This window comes from Ischnura elegans, chromosome 7, assembly GCF_921293095.1.
Source record: "Ischnura elegans chromosome 7, ioIscEleg1.1, whole genome shotgun sequence".
NCBI classification, from domain to species: domain Eukaryota; kingdom Metazoa; phylum Arthropoda; class Insecta; order Odonata; family Coenagrionidae; genus Ischnura; species Ischnura elegans.
The window spans coordinates 43,134,251-43,161,804 of record NC_060252.1 but is presented as its reverse complement, the minus strand read 5'-3'; the positions used below and the strand labels follow the sequence as shown (position 1 = coordinate 43,161,804).

Genomic DNA, 27,554 nt, shown 5'->3' with positions numbered 1-27,554 from the left:
TTGTCGCTTCAAAGGAAATTTTATTATTCAGTAATTAAAAGTTACTGTCATAGTCCCATATTTTTGACCTAGTTCTTGGAGTCGCTGGTTGAACTAGGTTTTCCATATTGACAAGGTTGTAGCTGAAAGGAAAACCTTAGTTCTATTATGTATTGACTTTTTCAGGTGTTACAGATTTAATTACATTTCTGTAACTTATGCCGCTATAAAATGTATGACTTAGTAATACTTACCTCTATAAAAACCACTTTTATTCTTGGATTAATGCAGGATAGGCATCGCAGCTGACATCTTCAGGTTGAAGTTGCAAGACTGCACTCTTTTATTCTCGTACTTGTTTCTCCATTTTGTCTCCCATTATGTTTTACATGACTCCCCTCCTATTATTGCAAACTCCCTCTTACTTTATTTTCTCACTTTCCCTATTTGTGTCTATCGTTAAGCAGGTTGTAATGCCAACTTTCTGGAGTTAAATGCATACATACTGCCTATTGTCATCTTAATGTTACTAACTGTATGATCACAAGTGCTGTTGCCTTTGTATGATCTCAGCTTACCAACCTTGCTCTGGACTTGAACCAAGATCCCCAACATATGCAAGGAGCAATAAAAATCCTTCTTAACTCTGAGTATGGTAGCCTGTAAGGCATAGCATTCAGCAGTTGATCGAGGGTGCTAGGGATCACATAAGGGATTAAGCCTTTAGGTACAAAGCCAAAATAAAAATATTCTAAGTCCTAGGTGACCCTGGGAAAAGAATTGGCCTTCTACCCTGTAAATGCTAAATTCTCACTCCTATGGCTTAGTCCAGGGTGAGCTCTACCAACATCTGTCCAACCCAACCTTTTGGTTGAGTCATTCCACGCATCAGTATCTACCATTTTTCTCATTTCACTGTAAACCTCGGTGCTTAGGCTGAGGGTGTGTGGTTATACCCAATATCTTAAGTTGGTTTCCAGCTAGTAATTGAAACTTTGTATGCTTTTGATGCAAACCCATTTCTTACTTGTATATTTTTATCTGAACAAAAATTTAATATACAGTGTGGTTTTGTGATTTTTTTCTTAATGGATTATTATGGATATGGAAGATCATGAGTTAAGTGCATCCAGGCTGGACCTATTGAAATTACAGTGCTGAAGTGATAACTGAACTGTGCAGAATATGTCACTGAAATATTTTTGAATTGACTACCGTTAACATCCCACCACAGGCATCATTAGGTATCGATGACCAAACCTAATAATCCTCCATGATGGATGAAACTTGTCATCAATAATATTTTAGGTGAAACTTTGTACAAATTTTGTAAGTTGAAGCAGCAAATTGCTTTACTCCTTTTTGATACCTCATACTTTCCTAAGCAATATAAACATGGGAGAGATGGCGGTCCATTTGAACTTGTATTTTTTCTAGACTTCATATTTAATTTTCAACATTGAGCTGAATTGAGATATAGAAAGTCATCTTAGCCCTCATTCTAGTTAACAGGTCACCAGAAAGCTAAGAGAAGAAATTTGTAGACCCTCTGAAACCTATAGTACGCCCACATGTAACTGCCTACGTACTTTGTCTTTGCCAGCGTTGGGTTAATTATGTCCTCCTTTGTGCAATGTTTGAGTTTTAAAGATGTAACATTTATTTTCAGGGATTACAAAGATTTACTTTCTTCTTATATACATGCATTACAACTTATGAATCAAACTTTTTTAACATGAAGTCAGATGTCGCACGATTGTTCTCAAAACAAGCTTATTACATCATACCTAAATGCCTCATGGATTTGCATTTCTAAATGAGATTAATTTCAGTGAAAATTTATAGGATTGTATTTTTATTTCATTTGACTTTTTGTGGTTGTGTTGGACAAAATAATAAGCTGAAAAGTATAGATTTTTCTCTCAAAATTTGCATATTTTAATCACAGCAAATTTTTGCCTTTTTGTCGGTCACCTCAGTACAGAAAGATCTATGTAGTGCTTTCCAGGAGAATCAATTGCATGGACTTTCTCAGGTCTCCCACTAGGTAACTCCATCTTAGCTGATGTTCTCATTACCAACTCTCTAAACTTTCTCGCACTGTAGTCCAGAGGATGATTACAGAGTTGGTAAACGAAATGTTGATGAAGATGGAGTTACTTACGTGGTGGGATACCTTAGAAAATTTCATGCACCTCTGTGAAGTTCATGTAGTGATGGATGAGTACGTACAGCCATCCTTTTTTGAAAGAATCTCATAATTTTTCATTGCCTCAATGTCTTTCAAGAGGCAACAAGACAAGGTCATTTCCTGAATGAGATGGCATGCCATGTTACATGAAGCATAGTGATATCTCCTGCCATCTCTGTTCCCTAAACATGATGCTCTTTAATTTTCCTATCTTCTCGTGGTGCTGTATTTTTTTAAACCCATCCCATATCAGACTCCAAGGCTGGTCATGCTCTGATGCATGGCCAGCCTTGCATCAAACCCACAGGGACACACCTACTCGCTCATCAAGAGAAGCTGTTCTCCTTTCTGTGAGTGGCTTACTAGCCTTTTCCCACGTAACATCCATACCATATTTTATTATTTTTGTGTTTATAAATATATATTTATTTAATTTGACGATTCTGTCCTATTTTTATTAGTGACCTATTTTTCCCTGGGAATCCCAGATGGTATAGCCAGTTGGTAGGTTCTCCAGGGCCCAGACCAACAGAATTTTTCTAACACCCATGACCTGAGGAGTGAAAAACCCATTTGGGCTGGATTTGAAGCCGCAACCCTGGGATTAGCAGGTGAGGACTGTACACTGACGCCACCGGGACTGACATGGATAGATGTATTTGTGGTGTTTATATGTGGTAGATGTTGGTATATAAAACGGTTAGAAATTATTTGTAGGAGTGTTCCTTTCATACCTACCATATGTGTTAGCACGGATTCAAGACAAACCAGATTCTAAGTTGAAGCCCCTCTTTATTTAAATTCTGGGAAATCGGGAAATGTTTTTTTTTTAATAATAATACATTGAAAAAATTACTTCAATAGTGATTTGTGGAAAGTACATGTTTTTCTTGTGGGTATAAAGTGTTGGGCTACTGATCCAAGGGTTCAAGGTTCAAATCCCAAGTGAAACCAATGCACACTGCCATATTACCTAAAATCCTCAAAAATTTAGACATACCAACATCATTTTTTTTTATTTTTGAGTCAGCTGTTTTTCCAGAGTTTTTCGAAACTCCTATTTTTTAAAGTTTCATCGCCAAAAATGCAGCTATCTAAGTTCTGCATTCTAGGAGCTTGGCTATCTTCATGCTAATCCCACGGGAACTAGTCAATTAATACGCCATTTTCTTCTTTAAAATCCTTCATTTTTTGACTTGGGATACCAAGATGTATAGTGATTTCAGGCAATAGAATTAATTGCTGCAACATATGATGTTTATTCCTTGAACTTTCCATGCATCAGTAGAGGGATGGAAGACGGTTGATGCTTACATTGTGTGTGCTGCACACACCCAAATGACTTACAATCTATCCTAGGAGATTTGCAGGTGTATTAAAAATGTGAGGAACATGAAAGATAACAATTAATTTTTCTTTTCTGTGTAACTGGTGGAAGAGACGAGGATGAAGCTTCTGACTTTCAAATAATCCCAATTTCCTTGATAGAATGTCTCTTTGAAAATTCTATGTCCATCATGGATTTATCATAGAATATAAATATAATGTAGTGATGCCTGGGGTCTGGAATGGCATTGACCTTCCTTCAACAGTAAGGGGGCAAATCCTCATCACTGATCCTCCATACACCAACAATGAGGAGCCACAGGTATTATGGCAATGCCTGCATACCAATTCTTTTTACCAAGGGGTCTGGAACTTCTAGAATATATACTATTTTTGTTTTCTCACGTAGTTGAATTTTCATATGAAATGAACATATTTGCTATAGCCTCCTACTGTACATTTTATACATTGAATGAAATTTGCAGCATTAATATGGTGCTGATAGTGACTTAAGACAATTCAAAAAGGTGATAATTATGATCAACAGCCACCAGTCATGTGTGTACAAAAGTTAAAATCTTGAAGGTGAAATGTGAGTCTTGGGACAAGGGACACCATATAAGCAACACCTTTTTTAGTATATGTACCTTTCTTACAACAATAAAAAGACTTCAACTAAAAATAATTACCCTGCAGCAATGGTCAAACTTCAGCACTGCACAGTCGCGGTCAGACTGATAGCTACCAATGATAGATAATTAATACATAACAATTGTACACTCCACCTATGTAATGGTATGATGTCTACTCTATTACGCCAACAATAAGCATTTAAAATTGCACGAGCAAGCTGACCTTAATGGGATGAAATATAATCGAAAAAATTGTGATTAACTTATCAGCTATTACTTCGTATAGCTACGTAATGCTATCCTGAGAGCAGCATTATAAGAATGCCGTTCTAATCAGTTGTAACAATACCTGGATTGGGCACCCTCACCCTCCCTCCCGTGCTCCCGCCAAAATTGACTCGGACCTCATTTTCACCATTGTTTTGTTTTTATGTGCACTGAAAACACAGTTGTGATATGTATGCACTGTAAGTGAACCTGTAAACAAGAGAATTTACTTGTCAATGATCCCGGTGATTACAATTTTGTCGGTAAATATCATTTATTATAATGCCTTTGGATAGTTATGGTTTATATTCCGTTCTCAAATCCTATTGCCTGGATTTCTGTAGACGTCCACGTTCGATGTTTGATGTATCATGTTCACCTCATTGCCAAGTAGATTCTTGATTTTTTCAGTAATTTATATGATTACAAAGTAATAAGAATTGTCAATAATTATTAAATCTTAACATCGAACGATATTTATGGGTACATTAACTTGATCTCAGATAGTCACCTAATATGCGTGTGTGGTTGTTGCGTCTTAAACGAATATTGTTCATTTTGTATCTATATTCATGATTTTGAAAAACTATTGTATGGAAATCCCTATTAAAGTTAGCCGTACAACATTTATAGAATTGTCTTTATTTCTCCGGCGTAATTTTTGTTGTAGCTTCTGAGCCAGTAATTAGTTCAAGGATTAGGAGGTACCCGTGTGCATCTTACCAATTGTATTGAACTTGTATTTCATTGTATTTGCCTGTAAAACCGTGAAAATTCATGTTGAAGAGTAGCCCATGTAAGTGTTGTATAATTTCGTGTCTCTCTCCAAGACAGCGATGTTCATTAGGTGTGGAACTATCATCTTAAGAGCTTGGAGTATCACTGAATTCTCTTCACTCCTTGTTTGTGTGCTGTCTTTTACTTCTTTTGGTTTTTATCATCCATTTTTAACGACATCTGATATTGTTACTTTTCAAACCAGAAGGAGTAAATATGTTTTCGTATTTTGTACCAAGACATTTTTTACTTCCAAGAACTGTATTTCAGCAGAATTTCATTTTAGGTTTGGAAGATACCACAAGAGGACTTGATAGCAATGAAAAACAGAGGAGCAAGAATGTGAGCCTCTAAGCCAAAGCTGACCTCATATATAAATCCAGTGTATAAGGTAATTTAACCCTATTTTGCATCAATAAAGCTTACCTGTAAAAATGGTCACTTCTTTTTGGAATGGCAAGTGTTTAACGTACTGGGAGATGAAAATGTTTTTGTTTGCACCCATGTTTAACGCAAGTCTTTGTAGTGTAATCATGGTGGGACTGATAAGCACAGACCATTGGCGGCTGGTGCTAATTTATCTAGGGTGTGCATTAGAGCAGATATAGGATGATTTAATTATATTATGTTAATACTAATCCATGAGCATCATATTTCGTCGTAATAGAATACATAGCAAGCAAAACATATCACTGGCATATTCTAACCTTAAAATTGCATGAACAGAAATAATATTAGCATGCATGAAAATAATTATTCTAAACACGCCTTTACAAGTGACGGTAGGCGAAATTCATTCTCCTTTCCTTACATCCTATGAGGAAGTAGTGTAGAATACGGCCTTACAGATGACTCTGTAGATGGACTAGGATCCTGGGCGCAGGTAGTGTACGTGGCGGCTACACCACTACACTACCTGCGAGTCACTCACCAAAAACATGCGCGTGCGCACTCGCATTGTTTTGAGTCTGCTCCCATCACCCATTTGAACTGCATATACCCCCTCGCATACTTCGTCCCGCCAGAGCACCCTCAAGTGATCGCATAGACTGAAAATGCACCCGGCCAATGCCTTTGGCCCGGCGCGATGCCCCTGGATCGCACACTTGTAGAGCGGTGAATTCGAAAAGCTGTAGCGTTCATGTTTCTAGCATATGCAGACAGGAGTTTTATCCTTCTCGTTGCAAAGGAATAGTTTTCTTTTATAATTCATTCATCTTTGGGTGTGCACTTGCTAACATGTGTATACGCACGCGCCGCCACTGGCACAGACTAAGTTCTTCCATCTAAAGTTTTGTATATCATCTATCTGAGGTTTCCCTATTTATTCTCTCTGTCATTATGACAAAACATTAAGACTGCATCAGGATTGGTATATCTATTACGGAAGTTTAATGCATGAAGTATTTGTATGGCCCCTGCATAGTCATTAAATTTAAAAAAACAGGCCATTATCGGGTTTGGCTGCAACACCTCAAGTAGATCTCTTTGAGTTCATTTTTAGAACATTTGATTTGTTTGTCAGTCTGGTGTAGGTTCTTTTAAGCTTTAAAAAGGGCCTTCATTGAGGACTTAATAAATAATGTAGGTGAATGTACCCATGCTGGAACCATTGGATAAAATTGAATTTCTAGAAACCTAATTTTATCAAGCATAGTTGTCATTGACTGTCCATGAAGATAGAGCCAAGGATAACTGGTTGAGGGAGAGCAACAGGCTTTACTTCTCTACACATTTTCCCTTTTCCTATGAAACACACTCAAAACTGTGATTTTTCAAGAGATGGCTTTGCATAAAATGGAAATAGTGCCTTTCGTAAAAATACTATCCCCCTAAATCAACCAAAAACCCAGCCCACCCTGCCATTATCACTACCTGCTGATACTAAGTTTATTGGCTTGGATAGTGCCCACAGTGGATGAGGCATTGTTTAGTTTGGAAATACTGGGAGCATTCAAAACGAGCTCTCAAGCGGTCCATTATTCACCATGGAGAGCTATGGGATAAAAGGACATACACATCATAGTTGACATCAGTGCTTGACCATGCTCTTGCCATGTTGATAGCCCCGGGGAACTATTGTGGAAGGTATGTTGCAACACAACATAAAAATATCTGCAAAGTAAATGGAGTGATTCTCTCAGTCTTCTATGTTTAAATGTGTCTTTAACATTTTCTCATTGATTATAATGATACACTGCCAAAATGGGAACATTTAAATTTCTCAACGCATTTCCTCACAAGCACTTGCATGTGGTTGCCTTAATGAATATCTGTCTATAGTAATTTCTTGGACTTGAAAAATTGCTTATCGGGCACAAGGTTATCCACCATTAAAATGGAAAACAATTTTTTTGATTTATCCAGTTCTTATTTTTGTACTTATGGTGTACATTAAATTTTTCAAAATTATAATCAAACTCACACTGAGGATCAGTGTTGCAAAGAAACAACTGACCCACAGAATACAAGTAAGTTACCGAGGCTGTGAGCAATAGCTTCTCTTGGACCCTTGCGATGTTAGTGGCTTGCTCATCCTAAGCTTTTTATTTGGATAGTTTAAAAGAGATGAACACATTACTCTGCTCATTGATGTAAGAGATGAGTATGCCCAGAGACAAGGAACTATTTAACCCTCCTACAGCCTTAGAATTATGTTGGTTTAAAAGTAATAACTCTGGTTGCATGTTTGCAATAGTGGATGTACATGACATTAATTCATGTCAGGAAGCATCAATCACCATAGCATAAAATTTAGGCTAGATGTTATGAGTCGAAATATTTTTTATCATAAAATAAATTTAAAATTTACATTCTAAACAGCATTTTTAGATCCAATTTGCATCAAATATTTGAATAACAAAAAAAAAGACTGGTAATGAGCTGTGATGTGACCAAAAACATGGAGTATTTCTTAGAATTGTTCACATATTGTGGTACTTTTCAAAACTACATGTGCACACTAACCAACATTGCACACTCTGCATGATCTTGCAAAATTCTTCAGCACAGTTCTTATTGTTCACTGTTATAAAATGGCCAATAAATCAAATCTCAGATCTTCTGTAGCAGCTTTATTTTGTACATACCTTTGTTTTTCTTGATAACTATTACGCTTTATTTCAAAAGATAATGCTGATCACTATTTTTATGAATTGCACATGTTTCTTAGACTTTCGTGAATGCTGTATTGAAACCAAGGAGGTTGTAAATATACTGGAGGGGGCATAACTGGTTCTGAGCGTTGAGCGCAGTGTGGCAGGAATGGGGATGCTTGGGTAGGATAGTACTTCGACCAAAGCATTGATGATCCCATAAGAGTCGATGCTAACTATTTGGTGAAATATTTGGTCATGACCGTTGTTACGTTAAAATAAACTATCGCAAATGAACACAGTAACCCTTTTTTCTATCATGAAGGGAAGGCTTTGTGAAAATATGCCTCGAATATCTTTTCCCAAGGAAAAATTATTTTCAATCGCCACGGTTCCTCTGTGAAACTAGTTTAACCTAAAATAACATTTTACAGGTGTAAAATATCCATTCCCCTGCACTTCTACTGGTAATTAATAAGATTACAGCCTATGGAAATTTTATGATAGCGGGCCGGTCGCAATAATAGTACAAAAGTATGTTCACGACGATATATTATCATCACGATGTGACTATATGAACAGTTTAATAGTAATATGACGAACGATCGGAAAACTTCAATGACATTCAAGAAGTAATTGTTGCATTTTCATTTTATAAATCAGAGGCGATATAAGGAATAAAATACTTGATTATATACATACACTGTTTGAGCCTAAGTCAGAAAATGGTCAAACCAAGATGGTAGAATTCTGACCACGCTTAAAACTGGAATACAGCGCCTCAAATTCAAATTTTTCAATACCAATTTTTCCCCTTGATAGCATCGCAGAAGTAGCTTTTATTCTCATCCATTTTATCAGTCCCTCACCTGAAAATATGGTATTCTGAAATTATGCATGTTCTTTGTATTTTAAACCGAGTAGCTCAAGCGCGTGAAGGAGAGGGGAAGGAGAGCAATCCCTTCGTCTTTCACGCAACGTCACAATGAATGAGAGAGTCAAGGACGAACATGTTAGATCTTGCTATTTTGTGACGTCGTTGCCTTCAAAACAAAGCCGGGCGATCTATGTGATCTATACAGTTGTCGTTTCTGGGCCGGATCTTCTTGTTTGACGGTACTGATGCCATGCCTGTGTATTTGAAAGTTGCGCTGCTTGAACAATGTTGAATATTGGCATGGCCTTGTTGTAATAAAAAAAACTTTGTCATAATTGATTTGAGCTTAAAAAAAAACTAAATATGCCAGAAATGCGACGCATTTGGTCTCATTCTTTCTTGAATATCACACATGTCATCCATTTGCGGCAAACTATCGCAGCATATTCGGGTCCAGTAAATGACTCACCTAGCGTTTGTTCTCTAGAAACATAGAATTGAAGTAGGTAAGATGAAAAAAGTAAGTTGGTGAGATGGGGTACGGATGAAACACGCTTCTTATTTCTTTTGTAACTTGATATTTTCCTTATAAGATAATGATTTATGGACTGTGTGATCGCGGAAAGGAAAATAAAATATCAGAGGCATGTGGTGATGGATTGCCGAGGGTGTTTTTTTTTATCTGCGACGTAGTCACTTTTGACGTGGTAGTTAACCTACGGTGTTGAGATTCTCCCAATGGTTGTTCAATCTCTTTGTAAGAATCACACTATATGCCAGTCGTATCTTGCCATAAAAATTTTTGCGGCTGAAATTCTGTTGCATTACTCCTACGAGAGCTTTTAAACAAAATGGTTCATGAGTAGGCCAAGCATCGCAGTGCAACGGTACATGCGAAGCTAGAATCGAAACTCTTTCCACTCCCTCGTATGGGACGCTGCATTCACTGAAGCATAAATTTAAAATCTCGGATCCAGATCCGATGCCTTCAGTGAATTTGGATCCGAAGTATCCGATGATGGGCAATATCTGTGGATATTTGGATCTGTAGTATCCGATCCGACCATCCCTAATAATCAACAAAGGTGGCACACTCATGTGCATTGTTGACTTGTACTTTGTCAAAGTCGCTGGCTGAGCTCTTTATTATTATTATTATTGTTTTCTCTTTCTGTTTGTGCATATGCAGACACTGAACATTCCTCACCTTGGCAAGAGGTTCTCTACTACCTTGAGTAAATTTCACTTGCTGCTCTAGTCCAAGATTTTGCAGGTATTTATTTTACTTTTTATGCTATCTTTTGAGAAGAAATTAAGTATAATTATTAGAAGTATTGTAAATAAAAAGTCAACAATCCGGAAATGATAAGGAATATAAGACCCAATATATATGAAATAACTTAACCATGAATCTTCCGTGCTATTATGACTAAAACACATCATCATGTTTATGGGGATTTGGGAAACTCACTTGCTCAGATATCATAACCCTGGTGTATTACTTCCCATGGATCATGATTGTGTTACAACCTGTAAAGATTGTGTACCATTGAATCTGTTGTTTGCAGAAAATTACATTAAAATAATTAGATTGACCTCAGAAGCATCAGTATTACTACAACTGTATTGAGGAACCTGCCTGGAAGAAGGAAGTAGGACACATCGAATATACATATTGATAAGTGGCACTGGTATCTGATCTGATTATTAGCATTATGCACTTGGTACAGTAGAAAGGTCATGGATATGTCTAGATGTACCAATTTGAGATGTATATTGATCTTTTAGCTATACGGGTGATGGAAACTAAGAGTTGGGCGGGATAGGGCAATTAAAACTTTGCACTAATTTCATATGGAAACATTACTGCATAGAATACAGTTGTAAGTGGCAGTTGTGTAATACATATCATCATCAACAAATGCAAAGTAAATGGTTTCTGATCCTACCTTCTAAAGCATCGACTACTGTAAGAAGCTGCATGTGAAACAGTGTCCAAACCATGCGTGGTCTTCACTTTTGAAATGCCACTATAAGATGCCCCATCACGCTGTCTACATACTCAGCAGTGTTGCCATGTCTGATGGACATAACTTCATTAAAAGCAGGTATTTGATTTAGGTATTCAGATACAAAATTCATACCATGCTTCAATGTATGCTGAAAGATTTTTTATGTGGTTCTTCCGGAAGGACCAATGGGAGTTAGTATTAAATAAGATCAACAACATCGTATTTAATGCCTCCTTGAAGGTGAATTTGTGCAACATGGGTATATTGGACACATCGTAGATCGTAATACCTGTGTTTGAGAAAGAATGACTTTTTTTCTGGAAAATGTGGACTCCACCAGTGAAGATTGCAAAAATAACTCCTTTAAATGATTACAGAGAAAACCGAGTTTTGGAGGCTGAACTTTTTCATGCATGTAATTATGTAGGAAATGCATTGCTCATAAACTTAAGAAATTATACAGAGTAACCCTGGGTGGGAATAACTGGCATTAGTTAGGTCGAAGACATATTATTGGAAAGTTATAGTCTGTGGCAATATGCCACAGAAAATTTCTAGCCAATCATGGTGGTGGTGGAGTTAATCTTTGCCTACTAATCTTGGGATGGGATTGAGATTGAGTTCCACGTGTGTGGGTATTTCGTCACCTAATGAATCTAATAATGTCAAGTTATGTTGTTTTAATCTGTGGAGAAACGGCCAAAAAGTAAATGATCCAAAAAAGGTATAAATTCATTATAGTTTGCTTTTTGTTGCATTAAATTTAATTTCTTCGTTTAGACGATAGAGCTCCTCAAACTTGGGTGTATTGCTTTTTTTTATAGACAGTAAATGTCTTCAGTTAGTCATGGCACTCAGCCATGTCACTGCAAAAATTTGCGACTACACAATTTTCTCTGCTAAAAATGCTTGTTGACTGGACTAGTAGGTGTTTTTTCACTCGCCTCGATTAGAAAAAAATCGTGAAAAATATATGCCCGAATTAATGCTTACCAGAAATTTTTCATAGTCTTGTCTTCAAATCTCTTCCTATTTCTTATCATTGTAATCATATTGACTATTTTATTCTCCCTATGTCTTATTCATTTCATGTCAGACCTTCCAACATGAAGAGAAAGCGCAATTCATCCATCAAGGATAAATCACCAGACATGGTACTTCATAGGACATACCGTGGCAGTAAGGCAGTGCCAGTGTCTTCTGCTACCCAAGGTTTGGCTCACAAGCTGAGAACCCTTTCAGTTCCTATTGTTGACATAAGGAAGGACAATTTATTACTCAGCCTTGGACTTGAAGATCAGGGCCATGGAGTTTGGAGGTTCAATGCCAATCTGAAACCGAAAAGGTACCACCGACCTATACAAGCAAAGAAGGGGAATTTGGAAGAAATCCCCTCAGTTAGCACCAATGAGAAGCTATTAATTAGGAGGGGTAGTGTCAGTGATCCCAAAATCATTAAAGAGAATGGACAAAATGGCAAAAGTGCAGTGGAGAATGAGGGCAGAAGGACTAAAAGGAAGAATGCTTCTAAATTTCATCCAGTGGTGATTGATTTGAGTGGTGATGAAGAAAATGTCAATGTTTCTGAACCCAACACTAGGGTGAGAGATAGGAAAAGAACTCTGAACTCTGTGAGCATGGGTAAGAATTTGGATAAACAAATTAGGGTTAAGGACAAAAGTGTGGACATCAAATCTAAGAATGAAGTGGAATCAACTCCTGAGCGTAAATCCCAGAACTCTAAGAAACAGTCTCCAAATAGTTCTTTAAAAAAGAAGCCATTGAATCAAAGGGGGGGAAAATCTCCACTGGTTCAATTAAATAGGGGTAAAAGTAAGGATATTACCTTGCCTTTAGGTTCAAATGGTGTGAAGAAAAATTCTCCAGTTTCGGTGAAGAGTACTGTCTCAAATCAGAAGGCACTCTTGGATAAAAGTAAAGTTAGTGCATCAGTAGGGCAGGGTATTGGACAAAATTTGCGTAAAAGGGTTGATGTGAACAGAAATGATAAAAATGGGCAAAATTATGGAGCAAAGCTTGCTGTGTCATCCATTGGTAGTTCTAGTAGAAGGACGAGGGGGGTGATCCTTTCTTCATCGGTAGAAAACATCAAGCGAAGGAGAGTACAGAATATTCCAGATAAGAAAAATGAGATAAGCAAGAAGACATCCAGGTCATCATCCTCTCAAACAAACTCAAAAGTTATTGATATTTCAAAGAAGAAAGCATCTCCTGAGAAGTCAAAAAGGAGTTCGGGATCCAAGAAAAATGCTAATGGTGACCGTGATTACAAAGTATCACCCAGAGCGACAGCCAATGGTAAAAATTTGCAGAAAGTGAAGATTACCCGAAAGCATCTGAATAAATCTCAAATGCATTGGTGTGAAATTTGCGGAGCAGAACTGGATTCTATCGATAACAAGCTGGAGCACGAATTCAGGCATGAAGAACCACGCCAATTGGTTGTTTTGCTTCGCCACTGCTACCTCAACAGTGCCACCGTTAAGCTACCCATTTATGTTAGCCCTGAGGATTTAGCTGCCATTCCTGCGCCACAGGAGGACACGTCATCTCCCATCGCCAGTGATGATGAATCTCGTCCACGTCTCCCTGTTGAAAATGTTTTGAACAATGACGAAGAGAATGCATATGAGAGCTATTCCAGCTCTGACGATGAATTTGAATCTGTAGGAATCTCATCCCCTTTGGGGGAAGGTGGCACCCGAGGATCTCCCCCTCCCCCCTTGGGTGCCCCACATAGAGTAGTTGTTCTCGTTGATGCTGCTACATCTCCCTTCACCACCCCTGAACGTGGTACGCCTGTCATGAGTCCCAGGTCAGTGGGCAGTAAGGAGCGGTCGAAACGGAAATCGCAAGTGAAAATGAGGCTGTGGGAAGGTCCTCCAGTGACCAGGAGTGGGAGGGTGGTGAGGGTAACTGAAAGGACCAAAGAAGGTATGGAGCAATCCTCGGTTGTGAGGGCATTGTTCATTAAGGATAGTGCTGAAGGTATTGAAAATGTCAGCGTACCAACTGAGGATGGAGAGGAGGATGATGTCAAAAATTTGCCCGATGGCGAGGACATGGGTGTTAATGACTCTCCATCAGTGGAGGGTGCTGATTCCAGCACCTTGCCTGATGCAGAGCAAAGTGATGCCTCTAGCTTTTTAACGGCTGAAAACAGTGATGTCGGCAATGTGCTAACAACAAAGGATAGTGGTAGCAATGACCAATTAGAACAGAATGATTTAGTGAAGGAGGTTCGTGAGGAAATGGGTGAAGAAAAGCACAGTCATACTGTGGCTGAAAATGTTGATACCCCAAGCATGGAAAAAGGTGTATTAGAATCTAGCTTTAAAAATTCAGCAATATTCGATGCCCTCTCTCCAGATGATGATGTTGAATTGAGACTAGAAGAGAGTGATACCAATGAATCTATTTCAAAAGAGACTGGTGCCAATAGTTCAAAAGATACTGATGTTTTGGACACTGATACATTAGAAAAAATTGAAGATGAACCATTGGAATCAAAAAATACTGGTGATGAAGATGACCAAGGTGATATGGGATGCATTTTGGACAAGAAGTCTGAAGAGAGAGTAGATGGCATGGTAGCTGAAACTACCCATTCTGATGAGCTTTGTGAGAGAATTAATGATGTCATAGAGACTGAAGTTGTTGAATCAATTTCCAACTTGACAAATGAAATTGAAAACACCCATGAGAAAACTATTGAATTAGGTCCTTCGGAGAATGAGAAAGATAGAGGTTCTTCTTTGTCTGAAAAAATTGTAGATTTTGAGGAGAAAGAGGGTGATTCAGTGAGTAAGGAGGAAGTAACTGGGAATGAACATGCATCTGAAGCGGATATGAATGCAATTAACAATGTGGAATCAAGTGGAGCAGCAGAAGAACCAATAGCTGCTTTTGATGCATTAGAAGAGTCCACTCTGGTGGATAGTAATGATATGGCGGAGGAAAGAGTGGCGAATGATAATGTGCAAGAGTGTAAACTCTTAGACACTGAAGACTTGGAAACTGTCCCTAAAAAAGACCCGATGCCAGAAGATAAGATGGGCCTTGGGGAAATGCTTGAGGATTCCACTGACAAAATCAACAAGGATGTCATGTTGGTTGATGATGGGAATGAAGTCTCTGTTGCAGGTGCCATAGCAGAGACTATTGAGATGCAGGAGCCAGAAAATGAATTCATTGAGGACCCTAATGACATCAACATAGGCAAGTTCAACAAACTGGAAGATGAGGGACTAGAGGATATCAGTGATGATGAGTTTATAAGCGACCAGGAGATGCAGCAATCCCCACAGTGTGTAGGTGGTATCCTTGGAGATGTTGAGATGGACGAAGGTCCTGCGACGACCGTGGATAACTTGGAGGGAGCAATGGATCTGGAAGAAACCGAGAAAGATTTGCCCGATCCAATGTGCACTGGAGACGTTGCTGGTGAAAATGAGGAGGCGGAAATGAAAGACCTGGACAGTGTGGAGGATGATACAATGGCGGACAACATGATGGATGCAGTGGTTGGGGTTCTGTCATCCAAAGACGACATTGTGGTGGCCGAGTCCATCGAACCGACTCCAGAGGTTGATATGACAGATACAGGGGAGGAGGCTGAAGGAGGGTGCATTGCTGATGAAGTCACTACTATCCAGGATGGGGAGCCAGTAGTTTTGGGAGAGACGATTGAAGCAGGTGAGCTAGGTCGAGGAATCAATGGATTGGACCCATCCTTGACAGCAGTTGTCGAGGGTGGGTCAGATCCATCAATTCCTCCGGATTTACAGAAGGAGGAACAAATTGTAAATATAATCGCCAAGGATATCAGTGAGCCCGAGTGTCAGGGGGATAAAAGTGTCCTTTCTGACTCCTCTACAGCAGAAGTCATGGTCGAGGTGACTGGTGATTCCAAATTATCTGTTAATGGTCTAGAAGTAGTTGCGGTAGTGGGGAGAGGCGGAGGTGAGGATGATGACATTCCTTGTGGGGAAAGGGTGGAAGTGGCCGAAACGACTGAAAATGAATTTTTTGGGAGTGGCAAAGGAGATAAGGCTGATGTTTTAAAAGAGTATTGTGTGCCTGTGAAAAATGAAGTTTGTTCAGGTAGGAGAAGTAAAGATCCAGGCAAGTGACTGTTGGTCCCAGGAAGCACCGTTGTTCCTTTAGATAAATTCAAGAGAAGTGTTTAAATTTTTCCAGTTGAATTATGGGTTATTAATTCTGTGCATAGACCCAGTGAAAAATATAGGGATAAAATGGTATCTGATTACATATATTGTTGTTCATTTTTTGTGTGTGAATGAAGGGCTTGCCTTTACATCATTGAAGGACCATGATCTTCACATTGACAAGGACAATTTTGGCATGTTTTAATGGCAAGAAGTTGTTGAGAAATTACTGTGTTAAACCCAGAGTACTAAGGCATCATATATGATATGCTCTCTCATAGGTTTTTGGACATTTGAATTTATATGTGTAGAGGTTTTAACTCAATGTTAATATTTGAAAGTATACTTTGGGTTTGGTCGAATATTCCCTTTTATGTTGACCTTTGTTGTGTAGCAGATTAAGGGTATTTTATATCAGTAAGTGTGGAAAAGAAAGCTTTTTAATTTAGTTTTTTAAATGTACATATGTGAAACAACTCCAATAGTTATTTGGATTTAATGATGTGTGGATTATGTAGAAAATGGCCGAACAGAATTTTCATTAGGCGTTTTACAGTAATTAATGACAGATTTTGGTACAAATTCACTGTCAAGTGTATCTTGTGTAATGTTGATAAATACGTATCTATTTTTCTTTTATCGTTCAAGTATATATGTATATGTTCATCATGGCACCAGCCAAGTAGTTAACAGTCTTTAAATGTGCAATACTTATATCTGGATGAAAATATAAAACCACACTTCAGCATCAGCTATGCAACTCATGAGGCACATTGTGCTTTGTTTTGTATGAAAATAAATAGAGTTGAAAGAATAATAGTTGTATTTTAATTTCTTGATAATAATTTTTATATAATTGTTCTTTGGATTTTCATTTTCAAATTTTGTTATTCATCAGTATTACAGTAGACTCTTGTTACTACAAAGTTCAAGTGACCAGAAAACCAGAGGTTTGTAATAACGAAGTTCGTATGAACGTTTCTTTTAGGAATTGTCTAAAAAAACAGTATTTAATTTACACGATCAAATTATGCACAGATATATAAAAAACAAGAAAATTCGGTTCAGTTTCTCAATAGAAGAATGCGGTATAATGCAATCAAGGGTTCATATCTTCCTGAATACAGTAAGCCCTCGATATACATACTAGATGTGTTCCGAGACCTTGTTCGTAAGTTGATGAACCACTCCGGCTGCCGAGAGGTGTCCGATGACTGGCAGAATGGTGTATTTCGGGGTATGGTGCAAGGTTGCCGGGTAAGAAAATGAAATGACCACGTTACTTGTAAAAAAAACGGTTCCGTGAAGAAAGGAGCCGGAAGGGACGATGAGCACAAAGGACCCAAAGGAAGAATCCCTTGTTTCAGTGATTCAAAGAAAGGGCTTGTTTTATCGGTTCAGCCTTATTTCAGTGCTACATGTGCATGTGACAACATTGTATGAATAGGCGAGGGTGTGTGGTGTGTTTGGGACACAGTAATTGGCAGCAATCCGTGCTGGCACAGGGTTTTCCACCCCTCCTTTTGTGCTGTCATCGGACAACTCTCGCCGGGCGGACTGTCTGCAAGGCATCGAGGGGTACAGTTATCCTGCAGAATGCAACACTGCATCACAATTGTGCACTAACTCACGATTGTGCACTCGTATAACGAACTGATCTAGCTGGGCATGCGACGCAGCCGGAGCTGAAAAAAATTGCTCTCCGCTGGAAGAAAGAACTGAGGCTGAGCAGTTCCTAACTTCACACTGGATTCAAAGATACTTTGTTCAGATTATGCAGGAAGTGTGAGTTCCTCCGTGTCACATTAGCCTAATCAAAAGGTGCCAAATTTGAAATTTTTGAACACTCGTATCTCTGATAGTTCGTAAATCGAATGTGCATAGGAAGATAACTAACTGTACGTCCAATTAACGGGCAGTTATGCATAGGTAACTATTATTACAGAGGAATGAAGCTTATTAAATGATGTTGCATTTATAGTTAAGAAAGAACCTTAATTGATGATCTCTGGTAAAGCGAACGAGGAGAACTAAAAAATTGTGCAATTATTAAAACAAAGCTTCGTGTATATCCACCTAAATGCTGTCGCTTATTCGTGGAACTTCGTGATAAAGCTCAATTTGTAACTACCGGGACTGGGACTGAGGTTCGTTATTTCGTAATCACGAAAATTAAGTTATAACGTTTCTTTTACTATAGATTGGATAGGCCTTTTCGTTGGGACCAACGATTTGCTTCGTATTAACAAGAATTTCATAATTACGTTCGTTTTAACGAGAGTCTTCTGTATTTGGATGCCTTGAAGTTAATGAATCAATAACTATGTCCCTTTTTCCAATCATTTAAGTTCTTCTGGAACCCTGTTTAAGTTAATATAATGGCTTTGTCCCGATTTTTTAAATTAAAACTCGTTTACTTCGTGATGATGAAATAGTGATGAGAGTAGGTGTGGTAACTTTTCCTCTCCAAAAGAAATACAGTCAGTACAGAAACCTAACTTTTATATATTTGCAGGTGAAGAAGAAAATAATGTAAATCACAGAAAAATGTAAAATGTTGGGATGTTAAAGTGAGATTGAACTGTAAATTGCTTTTGTTTTGGGTTTTTTTCTTGAAACCTCTCACGGCATAATTTAAATTGAGTATTTGTTGGAGAAGTTTTGGGAATTATAGTAATAGGGTGGTTTCCTATTATTTTTTATTGCCTAAATCGAAAGATTATTACTCCTGGACTACGCATTTCACGCTCTCAGATTTTCGAATGACGATATCTATTTTTTGCGATTAAATGAAAAGTGAAAAATTTCAAGCGCGCAAAAACACGACGGCTAAGTGGGAATGATGGGAAAAGTCTGTGTGACGTATTTTTGGTTCCGGCTGCCGCAAAGTGAGGTGACCTTGGGGCGAGGCTTGAGTGCTGATAGGACGCAGGCTGCTAGCAGGTAGCTGAGTACCCTGCTAGCAGGTAGTGCTTGGCTTAAATAAGGATTTTTAATACCCTATCAAACGAAGGAAACTTAGGTCCTAGGGACCTAGATGCTATACAAGTAGTCAGGAGTTTTACATCGTCTGAGATTACCAATTCATGCATGAGGCACAGAGCTCAGGGAAACGTCTTAATAATCACTATTAAAATTGCCTAAGGTCGGAAAGTTTCCTTCGTTTGATAAGATAGTAATAATCCATATTTAAGCCAAGCGCTACCTGCTAGCAGGGTACTCAGCTACCTGCTTGCAGCCAGCGTTGTATCAGTGCTCAAGCCTCGCCTCAAGGTCACCTCATAGGGCAGCAGCGGGAACCAAAAATATGTCGCACGGACTTTTTCGCATTATTCCTACTTAGCCGTTGCATTTTCACGCACTTGAAAATTTTCACTTTTCATTTAAAACGCAAAAAATAGATATCTTCATTTAAAAACGTAAAGGGTGTAATACGTGCTTCAAGAGTAATAATCTTTAGATTTAGGCAATAAAAAATAATAGGGAACCATCCTATTGATGGGTCGTCAGGAAGCTGTTTTGCTTATGGCGTGTTAGCTTAAAACGTTTGGCTGTGGGTGATATCTACTGGTTTACTTATAGATTCATTTTATTTCTATATTTAACATATAATACATGAATAGCATACTGTTCAGGATATTTCTTATCTTCCCTTGCATCCCAGGGATTGAAAGTGGAAATTCACTGCATTTCTTTCAATCCATGCCCTATTGTTTTCATTCTTGTTCAATGTTGTATATTTATCTCTCCGTCCTTACTTCAAAGAGTGCTTTGAAGGATTTCGGCACCAGGGTAAGGCCACCTTCTGGATCTTCTGATGGAACAGGTAGTCCATTTGGTATTGTCATTGAATATCTCTGCACCAGACCAGTAAAGAAGAGAAAGAGATTGTTCCGGGCCAAAGCTTCTCCCAAACATGCCCTTTTTCCTGTCATGGAAGGAGCGTAAGAATCAAATTGTCATTATCAAATGTATATTATTTTAATTGTAAGTAAAATGTTATTCAGGGTAACATATGCAATAATAATTATTATAAAGTACTTCAATCAATTTACAAGTCAACCATTGATAGGTATTTTTCCTTGGTGGAACTACCAACTTTTTCAAAGATTGGCTACCAACTTTTTTGTTCTAAATTCATGGCTTAGTTGCCATGGATTTAGAACTCAGTATGATACACTGGTACATGTTATTTTACTTTTTTGATAGTTTGCTGATACAATACAGCATTCAAACTTTCCAGAATAAATTACAGTATCTTTGGTCCAGTATATCCAGCATTGGTCTTGGGGTCTTCAAAATGGCCTTTGATTAATCAGCATTGATATGTATTACCTATGGCTATGAATGTTAAAAACTTAGTTAATGTTTTATCTCCTGATAGTATGTGCACCAAAAATTCGAACTAGGTGTGAGAAACTCAAGTGCATTAAGGCCTTCCCTAACGATTCATCTTAATAATCTAAGAAAGTAAAGACAGAAAATATAGTTCAATATCAGGAATGATATTTTGAGAAAAGTTTGAGGTGCTTTCGGGAATATTTTCGAAATCTACATCTTTTTTTGTGCTAAAGTCCTCAGAAATGAGGGATTATAACATTTTGAGTAGTCACGTGAGCGTCTAGAAGTAAATTTTCTCGGTGAAATAAAATGTTTTACGTTTATATAAATATGTAGTAATTCAGTTGATGACTAGCTCTTATGTTGAAAATATATCGATTCCTATTTTTTTTCTGAATAGAAAACCTGATAAGCATTACTTTGTGGGATCAAGGATATCAATGTTAAAATACAATCTTAAATTAAAAGATTTTTTTTTCCCTTTGCTCACTTCTCTGGTGAACCAAGAATAAATGAACATAACTTTGGTGTGTGGAGCAGTCTCTGATTTAGTACTTCAATATCATCACAGCTTTTTCCCTTACCTGAAACTGAATAACTGATATGTTGGCCCTTATTTTTTATGGATTGGGAAAAGTGAAGCTGTCCTAGTCACGAAATGAAGTTTATATGTATTCACACACTGAAAGTTGATCACTTTAAAATAGCAGGAACTTGTGCCCCATGGATCTGAAGTAGGTGGTATAGACCTAATATTGAGTTTTTTTTAGGCTGAAAGAGCTGTAGTTAAATGTAAAAAATGAAAGTGGAGTCCAATTTAGTTTGTTTTTAAGTTCTTCTCAGCATACACGTATGAGATATATACCACCAGTAGAGTCAATGTTCCTATGAAAAGAACTATGCAAATGCTTCATGTGATGAAGAGTAATTTCTTTGTGAAGCTGTGATAGGGTGTTTGGTAAAAGGGTTAGATTCTTCCCTAAATATTAGGTTGATAGTGTCTTTAGTGTACCCTCTTCAAATGAATCCTCCATCCTCCTTCAACAGTTTTTTCCAGCTGCAGTCTAGTTCTCAGATAAGATGTTGACTACATAATAGATAAAAGTCTGGCTAACTAAATCCCTCTTTTATTGATAATGAATGGTTAGTTGTTGAGACCGAGGTTGGTGTTCTACCAAATATCTTTTAATCAAGCAAAGTTTGTTTTACAAAATGAAATATAAACCTTTAAATGCTAGCCCATTTTTTTAAGTAATAAGCATTAATATAAGATTCTGGGTCAAGGAATTTGATGTTTCTTTGTGGAATTTGTGCTCTTTTACTGTTTTACCTGCTCCAAAAGGTATCAAGGCTTCATGCTTGGTCACTCTGCCATTATCATCCAAAAAACGCTCTGGTCTGAAGTTGTGAGGATCACCCCATATTTTTGGATCGTGATGTACAGCATAGAGGTTAAGGATCACCCTTGACTTCTGCAAGAGAAATTCGGATTACATATTTACTCCTGTAGGTTAGAATACTGCCAGTACTGCCCCGTACTGTGCGATACTTATCTCATTTTTTTCTGAAATTCTTTCTTATAATTATTCATATAGTTCACTGATCACAAGCATTTTTTTAAAACCGTTTTTCCTCTTACACTGAAAAGTGAAAATTTTAATCTAGTTCTTAGTAAGCAGTAAGTACCTATGAATGAAATGGACCTTACTTTCGGTATAATGTAACCTCGAAATTCAACATCCTTCTCAGCATACAATGGAGAATGTGGGACTGCCAGAGGAGCGACGGAACTCAAGCGGAGTACTTCATGAAGTGTGGCCTCCACATAAGGTAAACTGGAACATTTCAAAATGTTGGACATTGCCTATGAGCTAGAGATGCAGATTTGAAACAACAAGAAACAATCTTTTACCCCTAATAGTATGATAGTTTTTTTCATGGAAAATTTAAAAGATTCTTTATTGCAATTGCTACCCAAGCAAATAAAAATAATAAGTGACCCCTCCCATTCCTAGTTATGTATTTTCTGTATGCATCCTTGCCTGTAGCTCTGGCCTAGGAAAAAAATTAAGGTTTCCTAAAAAATAATACTAGCTCAGTAGAATTTATGGCAGTATGTGTATAATTTTTTAGGTAGTTGTTTTTTCCACCAACCCGTAGTACAAGGGGTGGAAAAAATTTGGGTTGATGGATAAAAAAATCAATGCACCCTAGGTCAAACCCAATAAGCTTCAAAATGAAGGTAATATAAATGTCAGTTGGGTGTTAATAATATGCAAGTTAATATGTAGTATATATCACCTTTGATATCTCCTAGATTAATAAGTGGTGAAAAAAGTATAGTGATAACAGAATGGTATATCTCACTATAGGTACTGAATCTTCTTTTGGAGATGTCACTTGACAGTCCTCCAAAGATTTTCATCTTGTGAAGGGCTGCTTTATAGGCCTCAGAATTAGTCTTGGACCCTATCGAAAGGGTCTCAAACCTATCCTCACCCCCCACTTTTAATGCCATTGAAGCACATAAATAAATAATTTTTACCTGTTGGCAATGAGGGTTGGTCACAAAAAAATGTTACAAATTGAGTTTAACGTATTTTTTTGAGCCGATAAAACGAAAGTAATCAATTATCCATAAAAACTGCATTTTATGCTTCTTGGATACATACTTGGGCCGATCCTCAAGAGATGGTAGTCTGTCTCTTCCCACTACTATATCCAGCTCCTTTTGTACTTTGCACTGGACTTCTGGATACAATATCATGTACAACACTGAGAAGGTGAGGGAGTTGAAGGTTGTGTCACTCCCAGCCATGAATAAGTCAACACAAGTTTGGACCAACTGCTTTTCTGGAAGATAATAATTGAAGACTAAGGTGGGAGAATTGAGATTCTGAGAATAGTCTTTGGAATTTAGTGTTGCATTAATACCTTTCTAAAATTCTTTTTGGTTAACGGGGAGAGAAAAAGCAAGGAAGTAATCTGCAATTTGGGAAGGTAATTTTCTAATGCCAGCCCAAATGCTGGTTTGAGTGGTACTCAATATGCAGAGAGAGGGAGAGAAAAAGCAAGTAAGTAATCTGCAATTTGGGAAGGTAATTTTCTAATGCCAGCCCAAATGCTGGTTTGAGTGGTACTCAATATGCAGTCTATATTTCTTGATGTGTGAGAAACACTTGAGTTTCTGGATTGTTTCATAGTTGTTGTCTTCTCTGTAATAGTCTCTTGTTTATTGTGAAGGTTCATTTGACATTATGTTTTTTATTGCAAATGTAAATGCAGTGATTGCTTCATACTGTTCCAATTAAAAGTCTGTAAACTAATCAAACACAAGGTGTTTGACAAATAAAACACTGGACGCTTTATTCCGAAATTAGTTCATGAGGCTTAGCATCCATGAAAACGTCTTGCACGTGTACTCAGATACACACAAAAAAACTAGAAGTTTTTATTTTGAGGGAAATGATTAAATTCTCTGCAGCTGAATTCTCAGTATCTTGTTGATTCATTTCTGGGCGAGAATTTTTTTTCAACGGTAGGTACCTACTGATGGTTCTTGTAATTACATAATTTGAATACGTTTGCTTAAGTTTTCCTTTTACTCTTTTCAAACTGTTACTGATAAGACCACTGTGCCACTTTGTGGTAGACATTACTGTCATTGAAATGGCTGGGATTTGGTGTAAAAAATAGCTATATTTTCAGAGATATTATTAAAATGATATCTTCATTCGGTCAATTAATTTTTTTCTGTTATTTGTCAATCTATGCTCAACAAAGCCTTTTTTCACTCTCAGACACTCGATAATTAAGGTTTAGTGATGAAACTTAGATTAAAAAGGGAAGAAAAGCTTAATGTTAATTTAATTATAATGGACAGAAGAAAAGTCACGCTGGAGTATATGGTTGGAAGTTTTATATTGAAATTATTTGATATATACATCTGCAAATTAGACCTAGTCACCTAGTACCATGACCCTCAGTGTAATTGCCATGGGAATTTAGGAACCTGGATAGCGTTGTGGTCTGCGCAGTGGCCCGAAAAGCCAAAGGTCTGTGGTTCGATTCCAGGTCCAGGGGAATTTTTTCTCATGGCAATTCTTGTATAGACCTAGTCAGTCGCTAAGACACAGCATTAGGTATATACATGTCTGTTTCAGCTTTAAAAAGATGCATGCCGGGTTCTTGTAATATATGGCATAGAAATTCTATTCTAATCTTACAATTTAATTTATAAGCGCCAGGAAAATGAAAATAAATTATCCCAGACGTTATTAAAATTTATAAGGGCCCGAAGGAGATACACTTATATGCACAATGAGAATATATGATAAAATGAGAACACCCGGCATGATAACTTCCAAACTAACATTTTTTTTAAATAACCGCCAAAAGAATATGACCCCACACAGCACACTCAAAATTTATACCGTATAAAAGTTGCATAAATGGATAGGTATAATATGCAAATAATATTCCGTCGATTATGCACATAATATGCGAATAATATGCACATAATATTTAAATATTATGCCGCCGTAAACTATTACTATAATATTGACATAATATGTATATTATTACATTGTTAGTAACATTTCATCGTTAATTATGATTCATATAAGAATCATAAATCAGCAGCCACCCAGCAAACTCAAAAATCCTATTCAGTATAAAAGTTGCATAAATGGATAGACATAATATGCAAATAATATTCCGTCGATTATGCACATAATATGCGAATAATATGCACATAATATGCGAATAATATGCACATTATATTTAAATATTATGCCGCCGTAAACTATTAATAATATTGACATTGTATGCATATTATTTCGTTGTTAGTAACATTTTATCATTAATTATGATTCTTATAAGAATCATTAATTAACGGCCACCCAGCAAACTCAAAATCTATTCAGTATAAAAGTTGCATAAATGGATACGCATAAAATGCAAATAATATTCCGTCGATTATGCACATAATATGCTAATAATATGCGAATAATATGCACATTATATTTAAATATTATGCTGCCGTAAACTATTAATAATATTGACATAATATGTATATTATTTCGTTGTTAGTAACATTTCATCGTTAATTATGATTCTTATAAGAATCATTAATTAACGGCCACCCAGCAAACTCAAAATTCTTTTCAGTATAAAAGTTGCATAAATGGATACGTATAAAATGCAAATAATATTCCGTCGATCTTGTTCATAAAATTCGAATAATATGCACATAATATTTAAATATTATGCCGTCGTAAACTGTGATTGTATCCGTAAAAATCGATGATCATACATCCTCTGTATAAAAAAATGTGAAAAATTATGTTTTAATATATCACTAACAATTTCGTATCGTTCGCAGAATACTCCGCAATTATTATTATTGTTTTATTTTCCACACCGGCATACTCCGGTCTGGCGAGGTAGGCAGCTTGGTAGCCATATTGCCGTTGCGTCACGTTGCGTCGTTGTTAGCATTGTTAGCAGTTGTTAGTCATTGTTAGCATTGTTAGTGTTGTTAGTTGTTGCCGTAGCCATATTGCCGTAGTTGGGTGAATTGAACGTATATTGAAAAATCTAAGATTAATGAGGAAAAGATGGGTTTACGGAGCTATTTTATGTCACAGTACTATTCTGGTAACTCATATACGATAAGGAATAATAAACTTCAGGGTATGAAGAACAGGACTTTATTTAAAATCAAAGTAAGTACACGTGAGTCGTTGTCGTTTGTCATAGGGTTTGCAAGCAAATCTGAAATTATTACGCTCCTAATTTTGAGAGTTATTCCCAGTTTTTAATTACCTAAATGTATATATTATGACGGTACTTTTTCAGTCAGAGTCCCAGCTTGAAAAGTGAAGGAAGGCTATTCCAAGGAAAGACGAAGTTTTGGCACTTATGGTACTGATCCAGGTTGTGAGCTGCACTTGCGCCCTGAAGATATCACATACTTGATGATATATGCTTATAATTATTTTAATTTGTGATTATTAGTGACAATATGATCTTTATTGTTTCTGAGTGTATTTTCAAGAACGGCTTGCTTACATCGTTTGCGTGATTGCTCGCCACAACTCTATAAGTCATAGACAATTATGCGATTAGAAGACCTTTTTGTGGTTTGGAATCACATTTTGGACCATTTATAATACATTCGTTAAGAAAAGACCGTAGATGTTCAACCATGCGGATGTCATGGAAGGAATCATCGCGAGTGTTGTGATTGTGAATTCGTGTGACATACTTTGTGCTCTTTAATCTCAATTTCATGAGTAACGATTATGGAAGGGTGAATGTTTGCCTTTAGATGTCATTTACATGTTATTTCAACCAAATTTGCGATGATATAGGACTCCTAACTGAATGTTTGAAAATTTGTGATACAACGCTGAAGGTAGGAGGATTGTGCCCTGTTTTAGTGCAATGTACCTATGGTGTCTCTAGATGAATGATTTATTAAATTTCTCCTCGTTTCCAGAAATCACTTTTTATTTATGTAATTTTCGAATATAATGTAACTGCATATTATCACACATCAACGGTATAAAATGTGCATAAAAGGTACGTAGATATGGTATATATGTGCATAATATGCAACTATATGGAAGCCCACATCAATGGAATAAATCATGCATAAAATGTACATAAAAGGAGCATAGAAATGGTATATATGGGCATAATATGCGCATATATTTTAGGCCACATCCATGGTATAAATTTTGCATAATATGTACATAAAAGGTGCATATAAATGGTATATATGGGTATAATATGTGCATATATATAGGCACATCAACGGTATAAATTGTGCATAAAATGTACATAATATGTGCATATAAATGGT

General features: G+C 37.1%; 2 protein-coding genes across 7 annotated transcripts in view; one reads left to right on the top strand and one right to left on the bottom strand.

Annotated features, from left to right (window-relative positions):
• The first annotated feature begins 2,725 nt into the window (after positions 1–2,725).
• LOC124161952 lies at positions 2,726–17,162 on the top strand. Of its 4 annotated transcripts, none has more exons than XM_046538230.1 (4): positions 2,726–2,781; positions 5,459–5,563; positions 10,334–10,417; positions 12,253–17,162. In XM_046538230.1, the coding sequence occupies exon 4, from the start codon at positions 12,263–12,265 to the stop codon at positions 16,307–16,309; it is 4,047 nt and encodes a 1,348-aa protein (XP_046394186.1). In that variant the 5' UTR covers positions 2,726–2,781; positions 5,459–5,563; positions 10,334–10,417; positions 12,253–12,262; the 3' UTR covers positions 16,310–17,162. The 4 variants fall into 4 exon arrangements, with proteins under 4 accessions (XP_046394186.1, XP_046394184.1, XP_046394187.1 ...); XM_046538228.1 differs by lacking the exon at positions 2,726–2,781 and adding an exon at positions 4,543–4,658; XM_046538229.1 differs by lacking the exon at positions 2,726–2,781 and adding an exon at positions 4,547–4,595.
• A 2,754-nt stretch (positions 17,163–19,916) lies between these two features.
• LOC124162501 (methyl farnesoate epoxidase-like) overlaps positions 19,917–27,554 on the bottom strand; it is a 28,611-nt gene continuing 20,973 nt past the window's right edge. For 2 of the 3 annotated variants that reach the window (XM_046539065.1, XM_046539066.1), the window contains 4 exons: positions 23,359–23,539; positions 22,395–22,521; positions 22,017–22,158; positions 19,917–20,273 (listed from right to left, as the gene is read on the bottom strand). In XM_046539065.1, coding sequence (XP_046395021.1) covers positions 20,086–20,273; positions 22,017–22,158; positions 22,395–22,521; positions 23,359–23,539 — 638 coding nt within the window. In that variant the 3' untranslated portion in view covers positions 19,917–20,085. Of the gene's footprint in view, positions 20,274–22,016; positions 22,159–22,372; positions 22,522–23,358; positions 23,540–27,554 lie in introns of those variants that run through there. The other variant, XM_046539067.1, reaches the window with a different exon arrangement.